General features: G+C 40.4%; 1 protein-coding gene across 1 annotated transcript in view; it reads right to left on the minus strand.

Moving 5' to 3' along the window:
* Window positions 1-20,260, minus strand: part of SPOCK1 (SPARC (osteonectin), cwcv and kazal like domains proteoglycan 1) — a 384,555-nt gene that overhangs the window by 19,751 nt on the left and 344,544 nt on the right. The window contains exon 6 of the mRNA XM_029583840.1: window positions 1,203-1,424. Within this exon, the coding sequence (XP_029439700.1) occupies window positions 1,203-1,424 (222 nt within the window). The remainder of the gene's footprint in view (window positions 1-1,202; window positions 1,425-20,260) is intronic.

Below are 20,260 nucleotides of genomic sequence, written 5' to 3' on the forward strand. Positions count from 1 at the left end.
ACATACTGAAATCTGAACAAGAATCCCGGAAATGAAAAAAAAACCAAACTAAAATTTTTTCCCATGCACATCCCTAATGGGCTAGTCTGAGCCTCTGTGGTGCATCCTGGAATGATGCCACCTGTACAGCTAACTCCAACAGATCTTGATCTGCATTACAGGTCCATTCTGTGGTCCACGGTGTCATGCCACAGTGAGGCAGGAATTAAGTTTTTTAATTTTCTTCATTGGTTAATCAGTTTATCAATTCATAAAGCAAGGAAATCCATCGTAAAGTAAAATAACAATATGAACTATCAAGACAAGATCCATAGGGAAAACAAATAGCACACTATTCACAGTACAATCATCTCTGTGTGAACGTCTCTGTTGGAGGAATCAAGAAGGAGGAAGATAAAATGCATGTCACCTGAAATTGCATCAATTCGGTTTCAAGTCAAAAGGGAAATAAATAGTACTCCCAGTCTCGTTCATAGTGTGTGGCTGTCTACTTTGTAAAAGCAGCACAATATCTGGCACATGAGCACCCCTCAGGTTAGCATGGCTGACAAGCTGCCTGCTGCTTTTCATGATGCTATTCGGGAGGGCTGGGAAAAGCTAAGTGCTCCTGTTATCTTACAATTGGAAATAAAATGGATATATATATATATTTTCAAAAACTGAACATAAGAAACAAGCCAACAGCACTTTAAAAAAGACAGGTTTCAAACGCCATGTGAAAAACATTCTAAGAAAGAGCAGACTATTAGTCATTTTCATAAAGCACATACTAGACTAAGGTGATCAAAATGGCAATGTATGTAGGCCAGTTTAAAAAAACACATTCGATCTTTGGTATGGTTTGTATGTTTCTTATGAGTGATTATATGTATGCAATTATGATATCAGAGTGAGATCCAGATCACAGTATGACTGTGACCAGAATAATATGAGAGCTGTAAGCATGATATTAATAAACCACTAAACATTAATCTTACTGGATAACAAAATATCTTTGATTATTGATATAATAAAAAAAAGTATTGCTTAATATCTGAGCACATATCATTGAAAAGCTGGACCACGCTAATATTTATTCGTTTTTGTGGATTTCAGCAGGATGACTGCGCAGTCTAATTAATAATTCTAAATGCCCTACTCAACCAATGCCGACTTTATTTATTAATTTTTTCCAAATACCGTGAGGAATTTAAAATGTATACCTTCTGGCTTCTGAAAACAGTAGCACCATTCATTGTTGGAAAGCTTCCCATCCTTAAAGGAGTCGCAAGAATTAAAGAGTGGCTTGATGCAAGGTTCGTATTTATCAAGGTAAATGGCGTTGATCTCTGTATGGTCCAGCAATAGGTCATAGTTCATGTCTAGTTTGTTGAACATCCATCCTAATGAATCCTTGCAGATTGGCAATATGCTGGTATCAAATCCTGCAAAAAAAAAAAAAAAAAATCAGTTGAATTACTTATTCCGAAACAGAAGTTGTGCACACAGGCTAATATATTTAATCATGAAATTAATAAACTAGCAAAGTTTGATTTCCTGTAAAATTCTATTTATTTATTTTTTAAGCATCATCCTAATACTCAGATTGTGGAGCAAGGGTTTTATTTCCCAGACCTTCTATAAGAGAAAATGACACAGAAAAAAAAAGGCACATGCTAGGAAAGCTTCCGTGGAAAGCATTGTGGGTCCTTTGAACAAAAGTGCAAAATTTAAGAATCGGGCAAAAATTGCACCGTGTTTATTAAATAAGTTTTCTTGTTTGTGCGTGGGTTTTTTTTTTTTTTTTGCATGGAAATGTTTCCTTTTAAAGAATGTTCAGGGAAATTAAATCCTTGGGTAGGAGGTGTGCTCTTCTAGAACTGTGCAAGAAAATGCTGATGTGCAGGCTTCTGGCATTATTTTTGTTTTTACCCTATTTTTGACCTAAACTTCAATCTAACCCGTACGCTTTTCCGTTCTGCTATGTTTCCCTCAGTCTCAGCTTCTTGCACCACTTCTCTTCTAGAAATGGGTAGGAAAAGGATGCACTTCTCCAGTAAGAATAATTAAGATTTGTATACTTCATTCATCCAATTCTGCACATGAAGAATTGGTTATTTTCCTGTGCGGTGGTATACTCTATGAATCATAAACCTTTTTAATTTTAAATTCAAGGCATGTATACAACCATAGATGAGAAGATCGGGATTTCATTTTCCTCTCGGGGCCTGAATCACTAAGTGTTTGGTTTTTTTTTTTCCCCCTCCCATCCTGTGTCTATGGGAAGAAACCTTGATGCATCAGGTGAATTCTGTAAATTGCTTTAAGGGGGCTAAATGATTTGACGGATTATAGAAAAAAAAAAGTCAAAATATAATGTGTGTGCCGTATCAGATAGGGAAGATGACTATTGGTTGAAAACTTGCATACTTTAAATTGTTTCCGTGGAGCTGAAAATTTGATTGCATCGCAAAACTGTGCTTCAGGAAAGTGAAGTAGCACTTAAGCCGAATTATCTTGAAAACCAGGGATAGCACTGCAGCTGATCTGCTAGGGAGGGCAAGGAGTCAAATTGGAAATTATGTTCTTTAACAGTACTTCTGGTTCAAGTCCTCAAGTGTCACAGAGGAGCATTCAGACGTGCCAAAGTGAACAGGGTCCTGCCCATCACAGCAAAACAAGACCAAACAATTCAATTACTTAATAATTGAATTACTTTTGAGGTAAATTAAGTATCCTAAGGAGAGAAAAATATCTTAGACTTCTTAAATAGGCCCGTTTGTTTTCCTTAAAGCTGTTAACTGCAGAGTATCTTTGCGTTTGAGAAAGCCACCACTGTTGCTTTCAGGAGGCCTGGGTCTGATGTACTTAAAGGGGTTTTCCCATTTTGTGTCTGTGGGGAAAATGTTTAGTGCATCTGTGCCAAGCTGTGCACAGAATTGGATCAAGGAAGAGTGCTCAATGTGATTTACTTGGATTTCAGCAAAACTTTTGATGTGGTCCCGCATAGGAGGCTTATGAATAAAATGAGAAGCTTGGGAGTGGGCGCCAAGGTGGTGGAGTGGATTACAAACTGGTGAACAGACAAGTGACAGCATGAAATGGTAAATGGTACTTATTCTGAAGAGAAAATGGTATTAAGTGGAATGCCACATGGATCAGTTTTGGGACTGGTTCTGTTCACTATCTTTGTGAGCGATATTGCGGAAAGGATAGAAGGAAAAGTTTGTTTATTTGCAGAAGATACTAATGATCTGCAACTTAGTGGACACTCCTGAAAGAATCGAGAGAAGTGATTTAAGAAAGCTTGAAGAGTGGTTGTTATATGGTTATGTTCAGTTAATCCCTAAGTTTGATGTAAACCGGCCTGATATGAAGCTTGTCATGAAGTTCGGTATAGAAAAATGTTAAATAAATAAAATAAATAAATAAGACTTGGCAGCTGGGATTCAATGCCAAGAGATGCAGAGACATGCATATGGAGTGTGGTAATCCAAAAGAGCTGTATGTGATGAGGGATGAATGGCTAATGTGCAGGGACTGGGAGAGGGATCTTGGAGTGATAGTGTCTGGAGATCTGAAGGTGGTGAAGCAATGTGACAAGGAGATAGCTAAAGCCAGAAGGATGCTGGGCTGCACAGAGAGAGGAATAACTAGCAGGAAAAAGGAGGTGATAATGCCCTTGTATAGGTCCTTAGACCTCACCTGGAGTATTGTATTCGATTCAGAATCCCGTATCTCAAAAAGGATAGAGACAGGATAGAGGCGGTCCAGAGAAGGGCAATGAAAATGTTGTGGGGTCTGTATCGGAAGACTTATGAAGAGAGGCTGAAGGATCTAAATATATATATACCCTGGAAGGGAAGAGGTGCAGGGGAGATAAGATACAGACCTTCAGATACCTGAAAAGTTTTAATGATGCATGATCTTTGAACCTTTTCCATTGGAAAGGAGATGTAGAAATAGGGGTTATGAAATTAAACCTGGGGGAGGCGACTCAGAACCATTATCAGGAAATACTTTTCCAAAGAAAGCAAGATGGATGCCTGGAATGCCCTTCTGGAAGGGGTGGTGAGGACAAAAACAGTAAACAAATTCAAAAGGGCATGGGATGAAGATTGTGGATCCCTAATGACTAGAGGTTGGAAATGAAGAAAAGGGTGCATGAGGGTAACTTGCATGGAGTAGCAGTTTACTATCTTTAAGAGAAGGCATGGGGATTACTGCCCTTAACCAATTAGCCTTGATGCTTGTGACGCAATTGCAACATTGATCTCTGCTTCGGCAAGGGGAAAAAGGGGAATCAGATTTAGATGATAGCCAACAGCTGGCCCCAACTTTTACGGTGTGGGGCACTGCTATGTAGACTTTAGGGATAAAGCAGAGGACTGCTTCTACAGCCGAGTCCAAATGCAAAGCACGTTCAAGCAGCATGAAGGCTGCTCACCCTCTAATGGCATTGCTAGTAATAATATTGCAATGGGTTTGACAGTTTGGTTTGGATCGTAAATATTGAGGTAGGAGGGAAATAATAAAGAAAGGAGTGCATGGGTGTAACTTGCTGGAGAGCAATTGCTACTCTTAACAAATAAGCCTTGGTACTGTTAATGCAACTCAGACATTGCTCTCTGCTTTAATGGCAGTGGAAAAAGGGGAATTGGATTCAGTCAGCAACCAACGAGGGCCTCGACTTTTACGGTTTGGTGAACAAATAAACATGGGGGGGTAACTTGCTGATGCGGCTTTTACTACCCTTAATCACTTGATGCATCTGCGATATTGCTCTCTGCTTCCACGGCAAGGGTTAGGGCAGGGCTTCCCAAACCTGCAACTGGCTGTGGGGTCTCCAGGACAGGACTGGGGAAGCCCTGGGTTAAAGGGAAATTGGATTCAGACAGCAGTCAAAGACCCTGACCTTTACTGTCTGGGGAAACTGATAAACATGAGGGTTAACCTGCAGAGTGCAGAAGATACTGGTATCAGCTTTCTGGGCAGACTGGCAGATCATTTGGTCCTTTTCTGCCGTCATTTCTATGTTTCGGTGCTAACCCTTTACATAAATCTTGGGGGTAACCTGCACAGAGTGGCAGTTACTACTCTCAGCAGAAACATGGGGGTAACCTTCATGGGGCAGCAGTTACTACTATAAGAAACTTGCGGGGTAGACTGGCTGGACTATTTGGACTTTTTCTGCTGTCATTACTGTGTTACTATGTAACACCTTAAAAAAAAAAAAAGTTTTTGTAGATTGGTAAGGCAAGACTTCCCTTTCCTAAATCCATGTTGGCTCTTCCCCATTAGGCAATATGTATCCATGTGGCCAGTAATTTTGTTTTGAAGAGTAGCTTCTATCGTTTTGCCTGGCACTGACGTCTGGCTGACTGGTTTATAATTTCCTGGATGACATCTAAGGCCCCTTTTTAAAAATTAGAATTACATATAATTTATATCTGTGCACGCATAAGTGGGGGAGGATTTTACAACCTGCGCACGGTGACGGAATAGGCCTTGTCCCCAGTTCCCTCCCAGTCCGCTCCAATAAAGAAACTTCCTAAACCCACTACCTAGCCTGCCTCCCCTAAAACACCGCTAACTACCCTGCATTTGTTTTTGGTTTTAAAACTTGTTTTCGGAGGCAGCAGGGGCCGGTTGGATCCCGGCACACGCTTCAGCGGGACAGTGCCTGATGACGCTGTCCCGGCCCGCCCCTTTTAAGTTTAGCCCTTCCGATGCACGACAGGGCAGATACGCGCGTGACTGCGGGCATTACAGAATCCCCGCGGCGCACGCGCGTCCCATCCACGCCCGTATCTGCCCGTTTCGGTGCGGGCTGGGCTTTTAAAATTCGGCCTTTAACCAATAAGCCTTGATTGCTTTGACACAACTGCAACATTACTCTCTCTCTCTTTTGACGAGGGTGGGGTATGGAAAAGAGGTATTGGATTCAGACGACAACCAGCATCGGGCCCTGAATTTTACGGTCTGGGGGTACTGATATGCAGACATATGAGGAAAAAGTACAGGACTGCTTCTACAGCCAAGTCCATAAGCAAAGCACATGGACCAGCACTGTCTGAATTTTCAAGAAGGCTCATCACCCAGTAAAAAAGAAACCTGGGCAGATACTACCATAAGCTTGTTGGGCAGACTGGATGGACCATTTTGATCATTTTCTGCTGTAATTAACCGTGTTACTATATTTATCCTGAAAAATACTTCTGGGGCAATTTTCACATCTGCCCACATAGTTGCAAAATCTACAGGTACGTTTGCCTGCAGACATTGCACTAATTCTCAGTGGAAATGTATGAACATAATTTCTATTTGAAAATTGCCTAGGGAGAAAATACCAGCAGAGGTTCACACTTGCTTTTTGTATAGGTACTTTTTCATGGAAAACAATACTTTGGGCACTGTTGCCTCTCCTGAGCTATCCTTGCCCCCCGAGCCTGTATACGTTTTGCCTAGGAAAAAGTAACTTAGAAACGTGATCACAGAAAAAGGCCATACAACACCAACTATTCAGCTTTACAATCCCTATCACTCCCTCAGAGATCCTCTGTGTTTATTCCATGCTTTCTTGAATTCAGATACTGTCCTTGTCTCCATCACCTTCATAGGGAGGCTGTTCCATGTGTATGTTTGCACAATGTCACTTATGAAAAATGTTGAAAAGAACTGATCCCTGCAGCACACTACTAGTAATGCCCCTTCTCCTTGGAGTGAACTCCATTTATCGCTGCACTGTGATGCCTCCTACTCACCCAGTTGCTAACCCAGCCAGTCACTCTAGGGCCTATACTAAGGGCTCTCAGTTTATTCTTATGTTGCCTATATGAAACATATATAAGGCCTTACTGACATCCAAGTGCACTACTCCTAGTGCTTTCTAGTTACCCTAACAAACAAATTGATCAGAACTGTTTGATAAAACCTGCCTTTGGAAAAACCATGCAACCTCAGATGTTGCAATCCAGTGGACGCCAAAAGAAAAGTACATACATTGTTGATCCTTGGACATATTTTTACCTGGGAAAATTTCAGCCAGCCAGTTTACTTAGGTAGATAATAGAGATGTGAATCGGAACTGAAATCCGAACCGATTCTGGTTCCGATTCACATCTATAGAGATGTGAATCGGAACTGAAATCCGAACCGATTCTGGTTCCGATTCACATCTCTAGTAGATAACTCATTTACTTTGATAAATGGTATCTGAAATTTTACCCACCTAGGCCTATGCAATGGAGCTGCATGCATATAAAAAAGACATGCATACAGTGGGCAAGAGCATAAGGCTCCGTGTACCTTTGTTTTTCCGAAGGACGTTTATGTTCCATGTTGAGAACAATTTTCAAAAGCCATCTATCCAGGTAAACACAGATTTACCCAGGTAAATGGGCTTTTTAAAAACTGCCTGCCCACCGTGTGGCTAAAAGTATGCACGGTGTTCCACGATGAGCGTATTTTTTTACCCGATTTGTGCAGAGGTTTTCCCTTGCAAAGGTTCAGTTTGGGGGAGGCAGCAACTTGCGTAGCGTTGCATTTCCATGTCAAAAACCACGCTACTTTCCACAGAAAAAGTCCCTGCTGAGAAAGCCAGGTGCAAATCTCTGCGGCTACTTTTTCTTGGAACAATTTTCAAAGAGAAAATTTGCTTGAACCTTTCCCATTTGAAAACTTGTGTAAAGTTGATGGGTAAAAGTACACGTGGACTTTGTAATCATGCAGGTGTACATGAAAATTGCCCCAATGATGATGAACTGCACACAGAGACGGCATGGAATGCCACACATGTAGTTACCACTATATAGTTGGATGTATTTTCTGCATAGTACATATGCAGTGTACCTATGTGTGTATGTGTGCATCTATATCTCATATATATATATGCATTAAAATTTGTCAGAACATGTATGGTACTGTATCATTTACTAATTAAAAAGAGGAACCTTGTAAGTTCCAAGGTTAGTGAAAAGAAAGCTCCTAGAAGGTGGAAGCAATGAATCTCAGGAACAGTTGGCTAGAACATCATTAAAGACTCTATTATGGAAAGTGATTTATTTGGATATTTATATCTGGAGGTGTGGAAGGACCTCATTAATTATGCAATGGTAAAGCTGAGTCTTAGGGAGAAGGCACAACATGAACTCATTCAGCCAGTGGAATAACTATATTTATGAATATAGTTTAATAATGGGTTCTCGGAGATTAGGGAGAAGATTGATTAGTTCTTGTCTAGGGGGAAAGAAACACATAGATGTAAAGTGTTCGCTGCTAATCTTTCCTGTAGGTGTGGCTGAACATACTCAAATAGGTGATTCTTGTATTAAACATGAAATCAGATTTTCTCACAGAAAGGGAGTGCTTACTTGATTATACACTTTCCTCTGACATAGTGGTTCTCAGCCCAGGCCTTTCAGGATATCCACAATGAATATGCAGGAGGCAGATTTGTATGTACTGCCTCTGTTATATGCAAATCTATCTCATGAAGAACCGATCATGTTTCAGCACTTTTGTAAATAGCCTATCCCAGCTGGCAGCTAAATGACATGACTTCATAATTTGTTTGGTGAAACTAAAACTTTGAGCATTGACCATTTTTGTTCTCTTTTGGATCTCAGAGAGAGAGAAGGAAGAAATTCTGAAGCTCCTTACTTCAAAATTTAGAATGATAGAAAAGATTGGGAAAAAAGATAATTTATAGGAGAAAGTAAAGTGTGCTATTAGAGTTAATCACTATCTAGCTGTGGTTTGAGGTAGTGCCTAGCAGTAGGAGAAAAACTGTAATCTCTGTGAGATGGTTACAGTGTGTATCATCAGGACAAGACTACTACTACCGCCGACATTCTCCTCTTGATGCCTTACTACTCAGTCTTGTGGGTACTGATGCTGCTCTTCTTGCTGCCTTGTCCCTTATTCTATGCCTTGTACTGCTGATACCACTGAGCTTGCTTCCATACCCCTAACTCAATGCTCTGCCATACTGCTTACTCTGTGCTTTGGGATCTTCATGCCACTCTGTGCTGATTTGCCCCATATGTTGATGCTGTAAACCTAGGGCCCTATTAGACTCTTTCCAGTCCTGGATCCCTCTAGAAATCGTGGTGAAACCATAAGAATTCACAGTTTATTGTGCTAGCTTCAGCCCTATTTGCTCAACCTGTGTGGCTGGCTTTGTATTTCTAAATAAAAACACCCAACCCTCATCTTGGATTTATGTCATCTGTAGTTGAGCGGCTTAGAAGTCAATGCCCAGTTGAGTTCTTTAGCAGGGTATGTCTCTCTGATGTCCTCTGCTGTCAGCATCTCTTGTTTTTTTCACCACTATCTGATCTCCAAAGTTCCAGTACTCATAGTTAAAAGGGCCATTTTGGCATTGTGGGTGGTGCCAAATATTGCTGGGCACCTGATTGGTTGGTGCTTCACAGCTAGGCCCTAATTGGCCAAAGTTCGCTCATTCCTGATTGGAGGGTTATCAGGGGGCACTATCCCTGCTTGTTAACCCAGTTCATTACCATGAGTTCATTATCACTTTGATTCTCAAAGATCAAAAGTTGTTCGCTTGTGTCCATAAAGCTGGTTTGTGGTTTTACCAATGACCAAAATCATAATTGTGATGGTTTAAAAGCTTTTGCTCATACTTGACATTTTGTAGCTCAGGTGGAGGTGCTCTGCTGAACCCTGATATTTCACAGCGCAACATTTATAGCTGCACTACCCTACTTCTACTACCTCCTATGCGTTTCCGGCTTAGCTGTGGTTTCTTAGCTGCAACAAAAAAAAAAATGCAGGCTTCGGGGACAGAAAACACCTGCATTAATACTAAAGAAACAAACTAAAATGAACTTTACATTCTGTAAGATGCTATGAAAAATATAAAAATAATCCTTGACCACTACTGTACAAACAGTCTACCATGTCTTTGACCAGTAGGCGTACTCTTACAATACCAAGGTTGTGCTGCCCTTTGCCCCTTTTTTGATGGCTTGGAGTCTTTCTGGCACTATTGTTGGTGTCATTTGCCCCAATTTTGATTCTTTAGGGTTTTCATGTCACTGTTCATGCTGCTTTGCCCCTCTCTTGGTGCCATGGGGTGTTAATTTGCCACTTTTGTCCCCTTCCTTTGTCTTTGAGTGTCCATGTCATGGTTGGTGCTGCTTTGTCTCTCTTACAGTGCCTTGGGGACTTCATATTACTGTTGATACCGCATTGTCCGTCTCACAGTGCTTCGGAGTGTTCTTGCTTGGGCTGGTCATGACCCCTGTTCTGCTTGGTCCCTCTCTCATCGCCTTGGGTTGTTCATGCCTTGGTTGGTGCCACTTTTCCCCACTCTTGTTTTCTTGGCGTGCTCTTCCTTCTGCTGCTATCTGTCTACAAGTTTCATTAAACTTGAACAGAAAACCCCAATGTTAGAGTTCAAAATAGGATGCATTGCTTTCCCTATTGACTAATGGTAGAAATAAGAAAGTAAACAAATGATCTTTGGAAACAAAATGAATGATACAAATAAAAAATGGCAACCAAACTTAATTTTTTTTCTGTGCATATCCCTTCATTAAATGCAAAACTTAGGGGCCTATGAACTAAAGTTAACATAAGCACTTAGCGTATTTAGCATACATATGGAATAGTGTGCTTTGCACTAAGGCTCCAGCATGTACTAAGGCTCTATTGCATTTTTATTGTAATGTCTCATTGTACATTAGCATTAAAATTAATGGGTGCACACCTATAAAAGAACATCTTGGAAAATTAATTTGCCTCCGGATTGCCTCAGATACCGACCTGTATTGTAAGCTCTCCTGGACTGGAAACTACTTATGGCATCTGAAACATCATTTGGCTTGAGCATAGGTTTGGAAAGGCGAGTTACTAAAACCAAAATCCAAATCTAACGGGCTCAATCATCAAATTGCATTAGGGCATTATCGCAGGCGTTATGGTCCTAACGCCCGTGCATCATGAGATGCATATGAAAATTTTGAAAAATGTATTCAAGTGGGAGGAGTCTTGAGCAGAGTAAATGGAAATGAGGACTGTTCAACGTTGCATGTGATACCGTAACGCACGCTATCGTGGGATTTAACTCCAGAAATAACTACACCTTTTTTCCTGGCGTTATGCCTGCGACAGCTGTGCTTTATGGCCGAACCTGGGTTTGCGATAAAATATTGCAGATCCTGTTTCAGAGGGAGAGAGCCTCTGTGGCGATCCACTGATTTGTGAACTTTTTATGCCACTGTAAGAGGGGGCATTATGAACTCTGGGTTGGGTTTTCGGGGGGGGGGGGGGGGGAGTTTTACATGCGCAGTCATATGTACGAACAGCACAGTTACCATCAGTGAAGATTTGAATGTGATTTGGACGGATGGAAGGTGAAAGAAGAATAGATTTGTACCATTTTCTCTCTACCTACCTTGACTGAAACCTGTCCGGGCACTTCTCAGCTTGCGATATGAAAATATCATGGGTGTGATAAATTTAATGCTCATTGCAGTAATATAGCTATACAATGCGGTACCTGAAAAATTTCTCTAACCATGCCCCTTTTTTATTGCAGGCGCTATTTTTCCTATATTTATAGCAAAATGATGAAGCGAGGTCTAAATCAGATGTATGCTATGTTACATGGCATGCTGTTCTCCAACTGTTATTTTGCCTGTGTTTACTGCTTAAAATTTAACGCTATCTCTCATGAAGAGCGATTCCACAAGTTACTATAGATTGTCATGATTTTGATAATCTTTATGCGGTTCGACAGTCCAAAGACTGTGCTGAGTCTTGACCCAGATCCAGCAGTCCGGGTAATAAGTCAGAATAAACAACAAGGAATCTGAACCCATCCTATCAGACCAAGGCGTTCCACAAGGTTCATCTCTATCTCCCACCCTGTTCAACATTTACCTCCTCCCCCTCTGCCATCTGCTATCAAAACTCAAGCTTACCCACTACCTCTACGCAGACGACATCCAGATCCTCTTACCCATCTCAGAATCTATTCAAAAAACTTTATCCTTCTGGGAGGACTGTTTACAACCAATTAAACAACTACTCTCCAACCTTAACTTGATTTTAAACTCCAGCAAAACAGAGATGCTACTTATCTCACACGACCCACACATCAACTCACCTTACCTTTATCAATCCACCTCATCAAATATTGATCTCTCTTCAGACGTCAGAGATCTAGGAGCATGGCTTGACAATCAACTTAACTTGAAAAAATTTATAAATACCACCACCAAAGACTGTTTCTATAAATTACAAGTCCTCAAAAAGTTAAAACCTCTCCTTCACTTTAATGATTTTCGCCTTGTCCTACAATCCATTATTTTTTCAAAACTCCACTACTGCAACGCAATCCTGCTTGGCCTCCCCGCTAACAGTATCAAACCCCTTCAGATGGTACAGAACGCCGCCGCCAGAATCCTAACAAACACCAATAAAAAAGAACATATCTCCCCTATCCTGAGCAACCTCCACTGGCTACCCATCAAACAGAGAATCCTTTTTAAAACCCTTACCATTATTCACAAATCAATAAACAACATCGCCCCTATATCTCTCCAAACGCAACTTCGTCCACACCTATCCTCCAGACCCATCAGAAGCGCCTACAGAGGCACACTGTTCGCCCCACCAGCAACATCTTTACTAAGAAAAAGAGCACTCTCAACCGCAGGACCACACCATTGGAATGCTCTCCCCCCAGACCTACGCCTTGAACCCAGTCTGCCAGAGTTCAAAAAAAAGTTAAAAACCTGGCTCTTCAGACAAGCGTTCCAATTTACAGAATCCAACTAAGCACCTTATCCTGATTGAACCTTAAATTTATTGTTTTATACAGTTAACAATATTCAACATATATATATGCAATATTTAACTTTTTAATTATTTTAATTTAGGTCACGAAAACATTCAATGTTTAATTGTTAATTGTTATTTTTCAATGTTATTGTTCGATGTTCATTGTTCGATGTAAACAACCCCGGTCTGACCTCCCAGACTGGGGCAATCTTTTCGTTTATTGTAAACCGGACTGATTTGTATTGTATACAGGAATTCCGGTATATAAAAATTAAAAATAAATAAATAATGACTGCAGCGCTCTTCTCTCAGAGCTTTGAGACCCTGCCACACTATATCCCTTTTTGCAGTATCGGCCAGGGCTGTAACTGAATGTGCGCTCTCCAGTTTTTTGTTTTTTTTTAAGATTGCTGGTACAGGGTACCATGACGGCAAATACTGGTCCTGCTCCCAAAGCCACAGGGTGCTCATAAACCGGGATGGTCCAATTCCAGTGCCTTTCAGAATCAGGCCAGGCAGATTTCCCTCCTTTATGTCCATGGCATGAAGGTGCTAGGACTGGCTAATGCACCATTCCTCCTTCTCTTTGCAGACTCTCCTGCATGGATGCCATGTGAGTGCATGGATCAGTCATCCTGGCTATGTGTGGCACAGCTTTCAGGATTATGCCATTCCTCTCTGCTCCCATTCCTCTGCCATTTCCTCCTCCTCCTACTGCCTCCTTGGCAGACATCAAAGGCACACTGGGGTTTTCCTCTTCTGGAAGTCTTGTCTTTCATGTCTTCTCCTGGAGTCTTTTTGCTCTCCCACTTCTCTTCCCAGCACTGAGAACCAACACAAATGTCTGGCTAACTTTTATATAGGTTTGAAACAGAGAGAGCCTTGAGCAACAGAGAACTCAGCATGCTCAGTTTAGTGTGTATATGCTAGTTTTGTAGTGGCCACACACAATTTAGCAATCATGAACATAATGTGTAGACCCTGTACCTTTTTTTTTTTTTGTTAGCATGTATGCTAATTTTGTTTATGCAGTATAAATTCTATATTTTAGCAGATATAATATAAAAAAATTTAATATATTTTCTAAATGCCATTTTAGCATTACACTAAAATTGTAGTGCATAGGCCATTTAATAAAGGCATTCAATAGCACATACAGTTTACCCTGCTTATTGTGTCAGATTTTCATGCTGACTCTTCAGTATGGTAAAGAACATTTTGACATGTTTGAAGATTTCCAATATTTTCCTGTGGCGTGATGGCTGTAAGGTGCAAATTTAGCATCTAATGTGGAGTCTAAGTTGGCATCATAAATTCCAGTTCAGTTCAATAAGGGAAAAAGTGCACTGCCACAAACCCTGATATTCCTCTTCAGCTTGAACTGTCACATAAGATAAAACCATCTCAGCATTTCTTTTGATATCTTTGGCATGCTCACTTAATAGAAATTCTCAGAGCACCATGAAAGTACAAATGGTTGCAATATTCAGCCTGCCATGTACTGGGGGAGGAAGAGTAGAAAGAGATTTAAACAGATTGTAGGCGGGTATATAGGGCGCAATGAGGTTCCAAATTCAGGAGCTGCTTCTTTCATTTGGAAAAGATCTTCACTGTGGATGACAAGCTCTTGTGTTTTCAAATATTTATAATGTTAAATTGGAGGAACATCTCTAAGCAGTAATACAAAATCAGACAGGAAGCTTTTGCTACAATGCATATGACGTTCAAGTTCTTTCTGAGACACTTGAAATTCAGAATGATTAAAAGAGAACAAGCTAATTTAATTGCAACCTTAAACTTGACAGGTGGCCAAGGCATAGTACATTCTGTAAAGGAAGTGGACAGGCTAAAAGTGATGGTGAAGATTAAGGCTGGGCTGTTCTGAATCAATATTTAGCACAATTAAACTCAAATGAGAATCTGTCACACATGATAATAAGGTTTCACTAGTGAGTACAAAAACTCTTTTAGGAATGGGAAACAATTAAAAGAAAAGTAAATATGATTAAGTAAAAAAAAAAAAAAAAAAAAATCAGGCAGTCTGACAATACAGTACCTCAAAGGAAACTTCAAAACCAGGAAGGCAGGGATGGTCAACTTTCAGCAATTAGTTGGCCATCCAACTGTTCTCACAACTGCTACAACTACTGACTTTGGGATCACGGATTCTTTTCATAAACATCCAATGCATACTCTACAGAAGCTAGGAGAGTACCTTAAGGTATGTAGGGATAGCTACAAAGTTGTGCATATGTTGTTAAGCCTGCACAAAACAAGATGATTTCCAAACACAGGGTGGTGGTGAGTTCCTTGTCTGTCGCAGACTTAAATGATTCACAGCCCACCATAGTGACTGAGGAAAGAATGATCTACTTCAAGAGGTCATGATATGAGGCTCCAAGGAGGCAGATTCAGGGCAACATGAGAAAACATTTCTATATAGAATGGATCATGGATGCATGAAATGGAGTCTTGGAGGAGGTGGTGGTGATTAAAAAATTGCACAAAAAAAAAAAGAATTTTTAAAAAAGCATTGATATACATAGAGGATCCCTAGTGGCAAAGATCATAGAAAAGAAGCACTGAGAGGTGGCTACAACCTTAAATAGCAGTGGTACAACATTTTTGCTTAATTATTTGCAATTCAGAGAGAGAATCTTAAATCTTGGTCCTTTAGTAATTTGTTGGAAAATCAAGCATACTGTTGCAATCCATAGATCATTAAAAAGATTAATTGTTCTGGGTGGAGCTGTTATTGGGTAACTGCGATGTGACATGATGTTGATTATGTTATGGCGGCGGTGTAAATGAGGAACACAGCAGAACAAATAACTCTCTCGGTAGCCCCTGAAGCAGGCGATCCTTCATCGAAACGCTGGCAGTGTCGGGTTAACAAAGTGAGCAAAGCTGGGAGCATAAATAAGAGAAGGACATCTTCTCCATTAAAAGATATCTGTAATCCCTGCAAAGTCAATAACAATAACCAAGAGAGAGGCTTGATTTTAAGAAGCAAAACCGATGATAAGGGAGACAAAGGGCTCTGTAAGATTTTTTTTAATTGCAAATATATAAAAATACAAAAATAAAATATTAAAACTGTATACATTTGCACAAGCAGTTACAGCTGAAGGGGTGACGAGTGCCGATATTTCTTTTACTGGACATCAGAGAACACCATACAGGCTTTAACACTCCAGGTCGGCTTATTTTGTTGATTTATTTTGTACAGTATATGCTTTTATTACATTAATTTTATTGTGTTTTTATTGTATTTCAAATGTTGAAATCTGCCCTGGAAATAGAATATAAATGCCTATTTAGATTAGAGGAAAGCTAGAGTGCAACCTACATGGAGGGAATTGAGTATTGAGCTTGTAAAAAATTAAAGTTGAAGATAAGACTTGAAATGGCATACCAGCAAAGGTGGTAGAGGACAGCAATTTTAATGGATTCATGGCATTCTTAAGATACATATGGAGGGTGGTACCAAAAGTAGGGTTGAGAGATCAGCTGAAAGTCAAGATGTGGGGGGATGGGATTGATGTTGGGTTGCATATGGGAATTTATATGTTCATCAAGACAGAGTGGAAGAATTTCATGGGCAAAATGGATTGCCCCATTTGGTCGTTATCTCCAACATGACATTCATGGCAGGATATTGCAAGATTTGCTTTTGCCTTCTGCTGCCTGCATCACTTGCTGTTCCCCCATCCAGATATTAGCCAGGACTGACCCTGCTTTGTTTTCAAGATATGACAAATTCATATTCTCCCAGGGCAGTATAGCTGGGGCAAACATGATATAGCACCCTAAAATGAAAGTGAAATTTTGGGTTATATTGCTAAACTAGAGACACATACATTTTGGTGAAGCAAAATTGGGGCGTAAACACACAAAGTGGTAAGCTATCTACATGTAAAGCTTCTGAAAATGTAAGGTTTGCAAGGACATCGAATTCATGCTCCCAGAATGTCTTTTATGTGATCACATTTGTAAGTATCATGGAGTAGATGTAATAAGACCCGTGCTGAAATCAGTGCTATTTTTCTGCATGTATATTTTTTTTAGCGCACGTATCAAAAGTAGGGGCCTCCATGAAAAGTGATGGGATCAGCATAGAAATGAGATCTATGCAAAAAAAAGTGCAGAATACCTAACACAGGCCCCAATACCCGCATAAAAGTCCCATGGGAAAACAGGCACTAAAATAGACACTTATGGAAAATGATTATAGGATGGAAGAGGCTGATTAGTTTATGATTATAACATATCATCTAACCTGGCAACAGTATTAAAAGTTTTTTATATGAAAATATCAACCCTCCCCTCAACGAGTTATTATTCTAAGTGTTTTTATCAAGTTATTATTTTTTTCATTTTCCATTAGAAATATCAACTTGAAAATTAGTCCACTTCCAAAGCTGTGGTAACCGGGTGTTGAACGTTTACAATGAAGCGTTTAAACTCTCGCATGATATCCAAAAAGGAAACGCGGGGGGGGGGGGGGGGGGGTGGCAGGTTGTTCCAAAGCGTTAGTACAGAAGAAGGGCAATGTTCTGCCCCCACCCCCATGGTGAGAAAGTCATGCATTCTAATCTGCATAATCATCAGCACAACATTAAGCAAAGGACAACTCTTCCAGTTCACATGGGGCAGATCGGAGATGAAAAAGAAGCATATTCCCCAGCTGTAAATTATTCACAGGCATATGCTGTCATTCCAGATGCTCCACAATCCCCAGCAGCAGATGCTACCATGATAGCTGTGGATTCTGTCATTGTTAATTAGGGGCAATGTCCAAGCACTGGGCACCTGCAAAGGTAATCAAGCTTGCTAAAATCTGTAAGCACTTTCTACTGTAGTGACCACATTTAGTTGTCTGGAAGAACTGATGCCATGATAACAATTCCACACCCCCTCCCCTTCTTTCTCCCTTCTACTTCCTCCCACCATTGTGATGTAATCTGTGATTCTCTTGATTGGTCAGGCAAAATGTCCTCTCTTTCTCATTTTGTTTTGACCTGATGAAGGTAGAATAGCTTCCCAAAGCTAGGCAAAAAATATATTCAATTAGTTGTTTATTGAGCTTTATTTCCATGCATTTGAGTGGACTAAGATGGCAACCACACTAACCCTATGAAAGATAATGCAGAGCTAGAAGATGCATAGTAAAGCGAAGCAGCTGTGTAATTAGATGCAGTAGAAGAAATGCTGACCTAGTGTTTATGGAAAGTCCTTAGGACATTTGCTGCTAAAATAAAATTGTGGAAACCAAGCAGAACAGGACTATCAGCTTGATAGTATGAATACCTGTGCTGGGCTGAAGGTATTTGTACATTATTGGTTGCACGAAACCTGGGGAAGGCTTTAATGTTCTTGATATCACATATCCTTTATTTGTAACCTACATAATAAAATGTCCATGTTCACTTTTGCATCTTTCCAGATGTGGAGATCTTAGAGACTCTGATTTCTGTTCCTATAAGTTGTCACACAGCTCTGTTATTTACTAACAAGAAAATCCCAAATGAGCTGAGTATTTGTACAGGAGTTTAATACGGTCCAGGTAAGAACTTGGGGGTCAATTTTCAAAGGGTTTAGATTGCTAACTTTGAGAGTTAGGCACCTAAATCAGTTCCTCTGAAAGATGACTAAGGCTCAGTGCCTAAATTTAGGTCCATAAAAAATGGGTGGCCACAGGGGACGAGTTAGGGTGGGGAAACAAAATTGGGCAATTTGCACTGATTTTTCAGCTCTAGCATGGTACCTATATTTGGGCAGATAAATTGCGGGTCTAAATTTAGTCTCCTAGGGGACAAATTTCAAATTGCCCATATTTAGGACTAAGTCCATGGGTGCATTTTACCTATGGCATTTGCACCAATTTTCAAAACATACTTTTGCTTTGAAACTTGCTTGCAGACATTTGCACCTGTTGTTGGGGAGGGGGCTACTTTTTAAAGTGAAAATAACACCAGCCTGTGTTATCTTCTTCCCCAATGAAAATGAGGCGGCTAAAAATGTACACGTTTGCAGAATCTGCATAAGCTCTGTAAAGTGAAATTTAAGGGCAAGGGCATAGCCAGAACAGATTTTTTTTTTTGGGGGTGGGGGGGGGGTGTTTCCAAGGTTAACATAGGTGGGAACTGCAGCCAGTTCCCCTACCCCGTCCCATCCCTTTTAATTTCTGGCGACCCTCTGTATGTTCCGTCTCTTCAATTTTTCCCTCTTTAGTTAAGGCAGCGACAGGGGTTAACCTCTCAGGCCACTGAAGAACAATTATGTCAATAAGCTTCTATCCAGTCCAGGCATTCCTGAACTTTTAAGGGGCTGAGAAGGGGGATAAATAACTACCTGCCAAAGGTAAATAGAAAAACTTTGATGGCCTCAAACCTATACAGGTCTAGATGTGTAAGGGCAGTGGTGTTTCCCTGTTCAAGATAAGCCCCCTTAAAGACATAGGGGATCATGGAACTGGCAGTGATGCCAGTGCTTTCAGGCCCTCAGACTGCTGCAACTTTAAGGGTTGACTCAGATGGGTTGCGAGCCTGTTTGCTAGATGTGAGGACCTTTGCTTAAGCACCTAAATATCTTAAGAGATGAGGGAGAAGGGGATAAGAGAGAGACATTCAGGTATCACAAAGGCATTAACAGTGCACAAGTGATGAGCATTTTTCAGTAAAAAGCTGGAGTTAGAGCAGGGGCGGGGGTTTCCTGATCTGAGAGCAAGAGAGGTAGAATCAGGATCACGGTAGGAAAACATTTCTTCAAATAAGACATGGTGGATAGTGGATTGTCTTTTTAGATATGAGCACAGCATTCGATTCTATCAAATAGGCTGAAGGAACTGTTTTAGAATAATTTACATCCATTTTTGAATTAGAGCCTATCAATTGGAAAACAGAATTGTCACAACCACAAGGGTCAGTTTAAGCATCTGATATTTAACCTTTATTTGGGACAACTTGCATCCGTAATTCAAAACCTTGGTTTTAACTCCTTTTATATGCTAATGACATCTAAATTATAGCATATGTCAGTTTTGGCAGCTCAGATCAATTGCTAAAATTAAATGAATGTCTGGACCATATCGCTGGCTGGCTTCTATCTCATAAATTAAAAGTCAGTCCCAGTAAATCTGAAGCTTTATGATTGTCCAGAAAGAATGTGTCTTTTGCTATTTGCCCAGAGATGGCAGGGGTTCAGATACCTCTTAAGGAATTGGTCACTGCCTTTGGAATCAAAATTGATTCTAAATTTTTGTAAATCAAATTTCAACCTTGGTCCAGTGTTCATTTTACTATCTTCAGTGCATTCGGCATTTAAGGCCTTTTTGTTTTGAAAGGATGGGAGTCTTCAGTTGCTTGTTTATGCTTTGGTACTGAGTCACTTGGATTACTGTATTCTCCTAGGACATGCAGGATGGTAGTCCTCACACATGGGTGACATCATCAGATGGAGCCTTTCA

Source organism: Rhinatrema bivittatum, chromosome 18 (genome assembly GCF_901001135.1).
Source record: "Rhinatrema bivittatum chromosome 18, aRhiBiv1.1, whole genome shotgun sequence".
NCBI lineage: Eukaryota > Metazoa > Chordata > Amphibia > Gymnophiona > Rhinatrematidae > Rhinatrema > Rhinatrema bivittatum.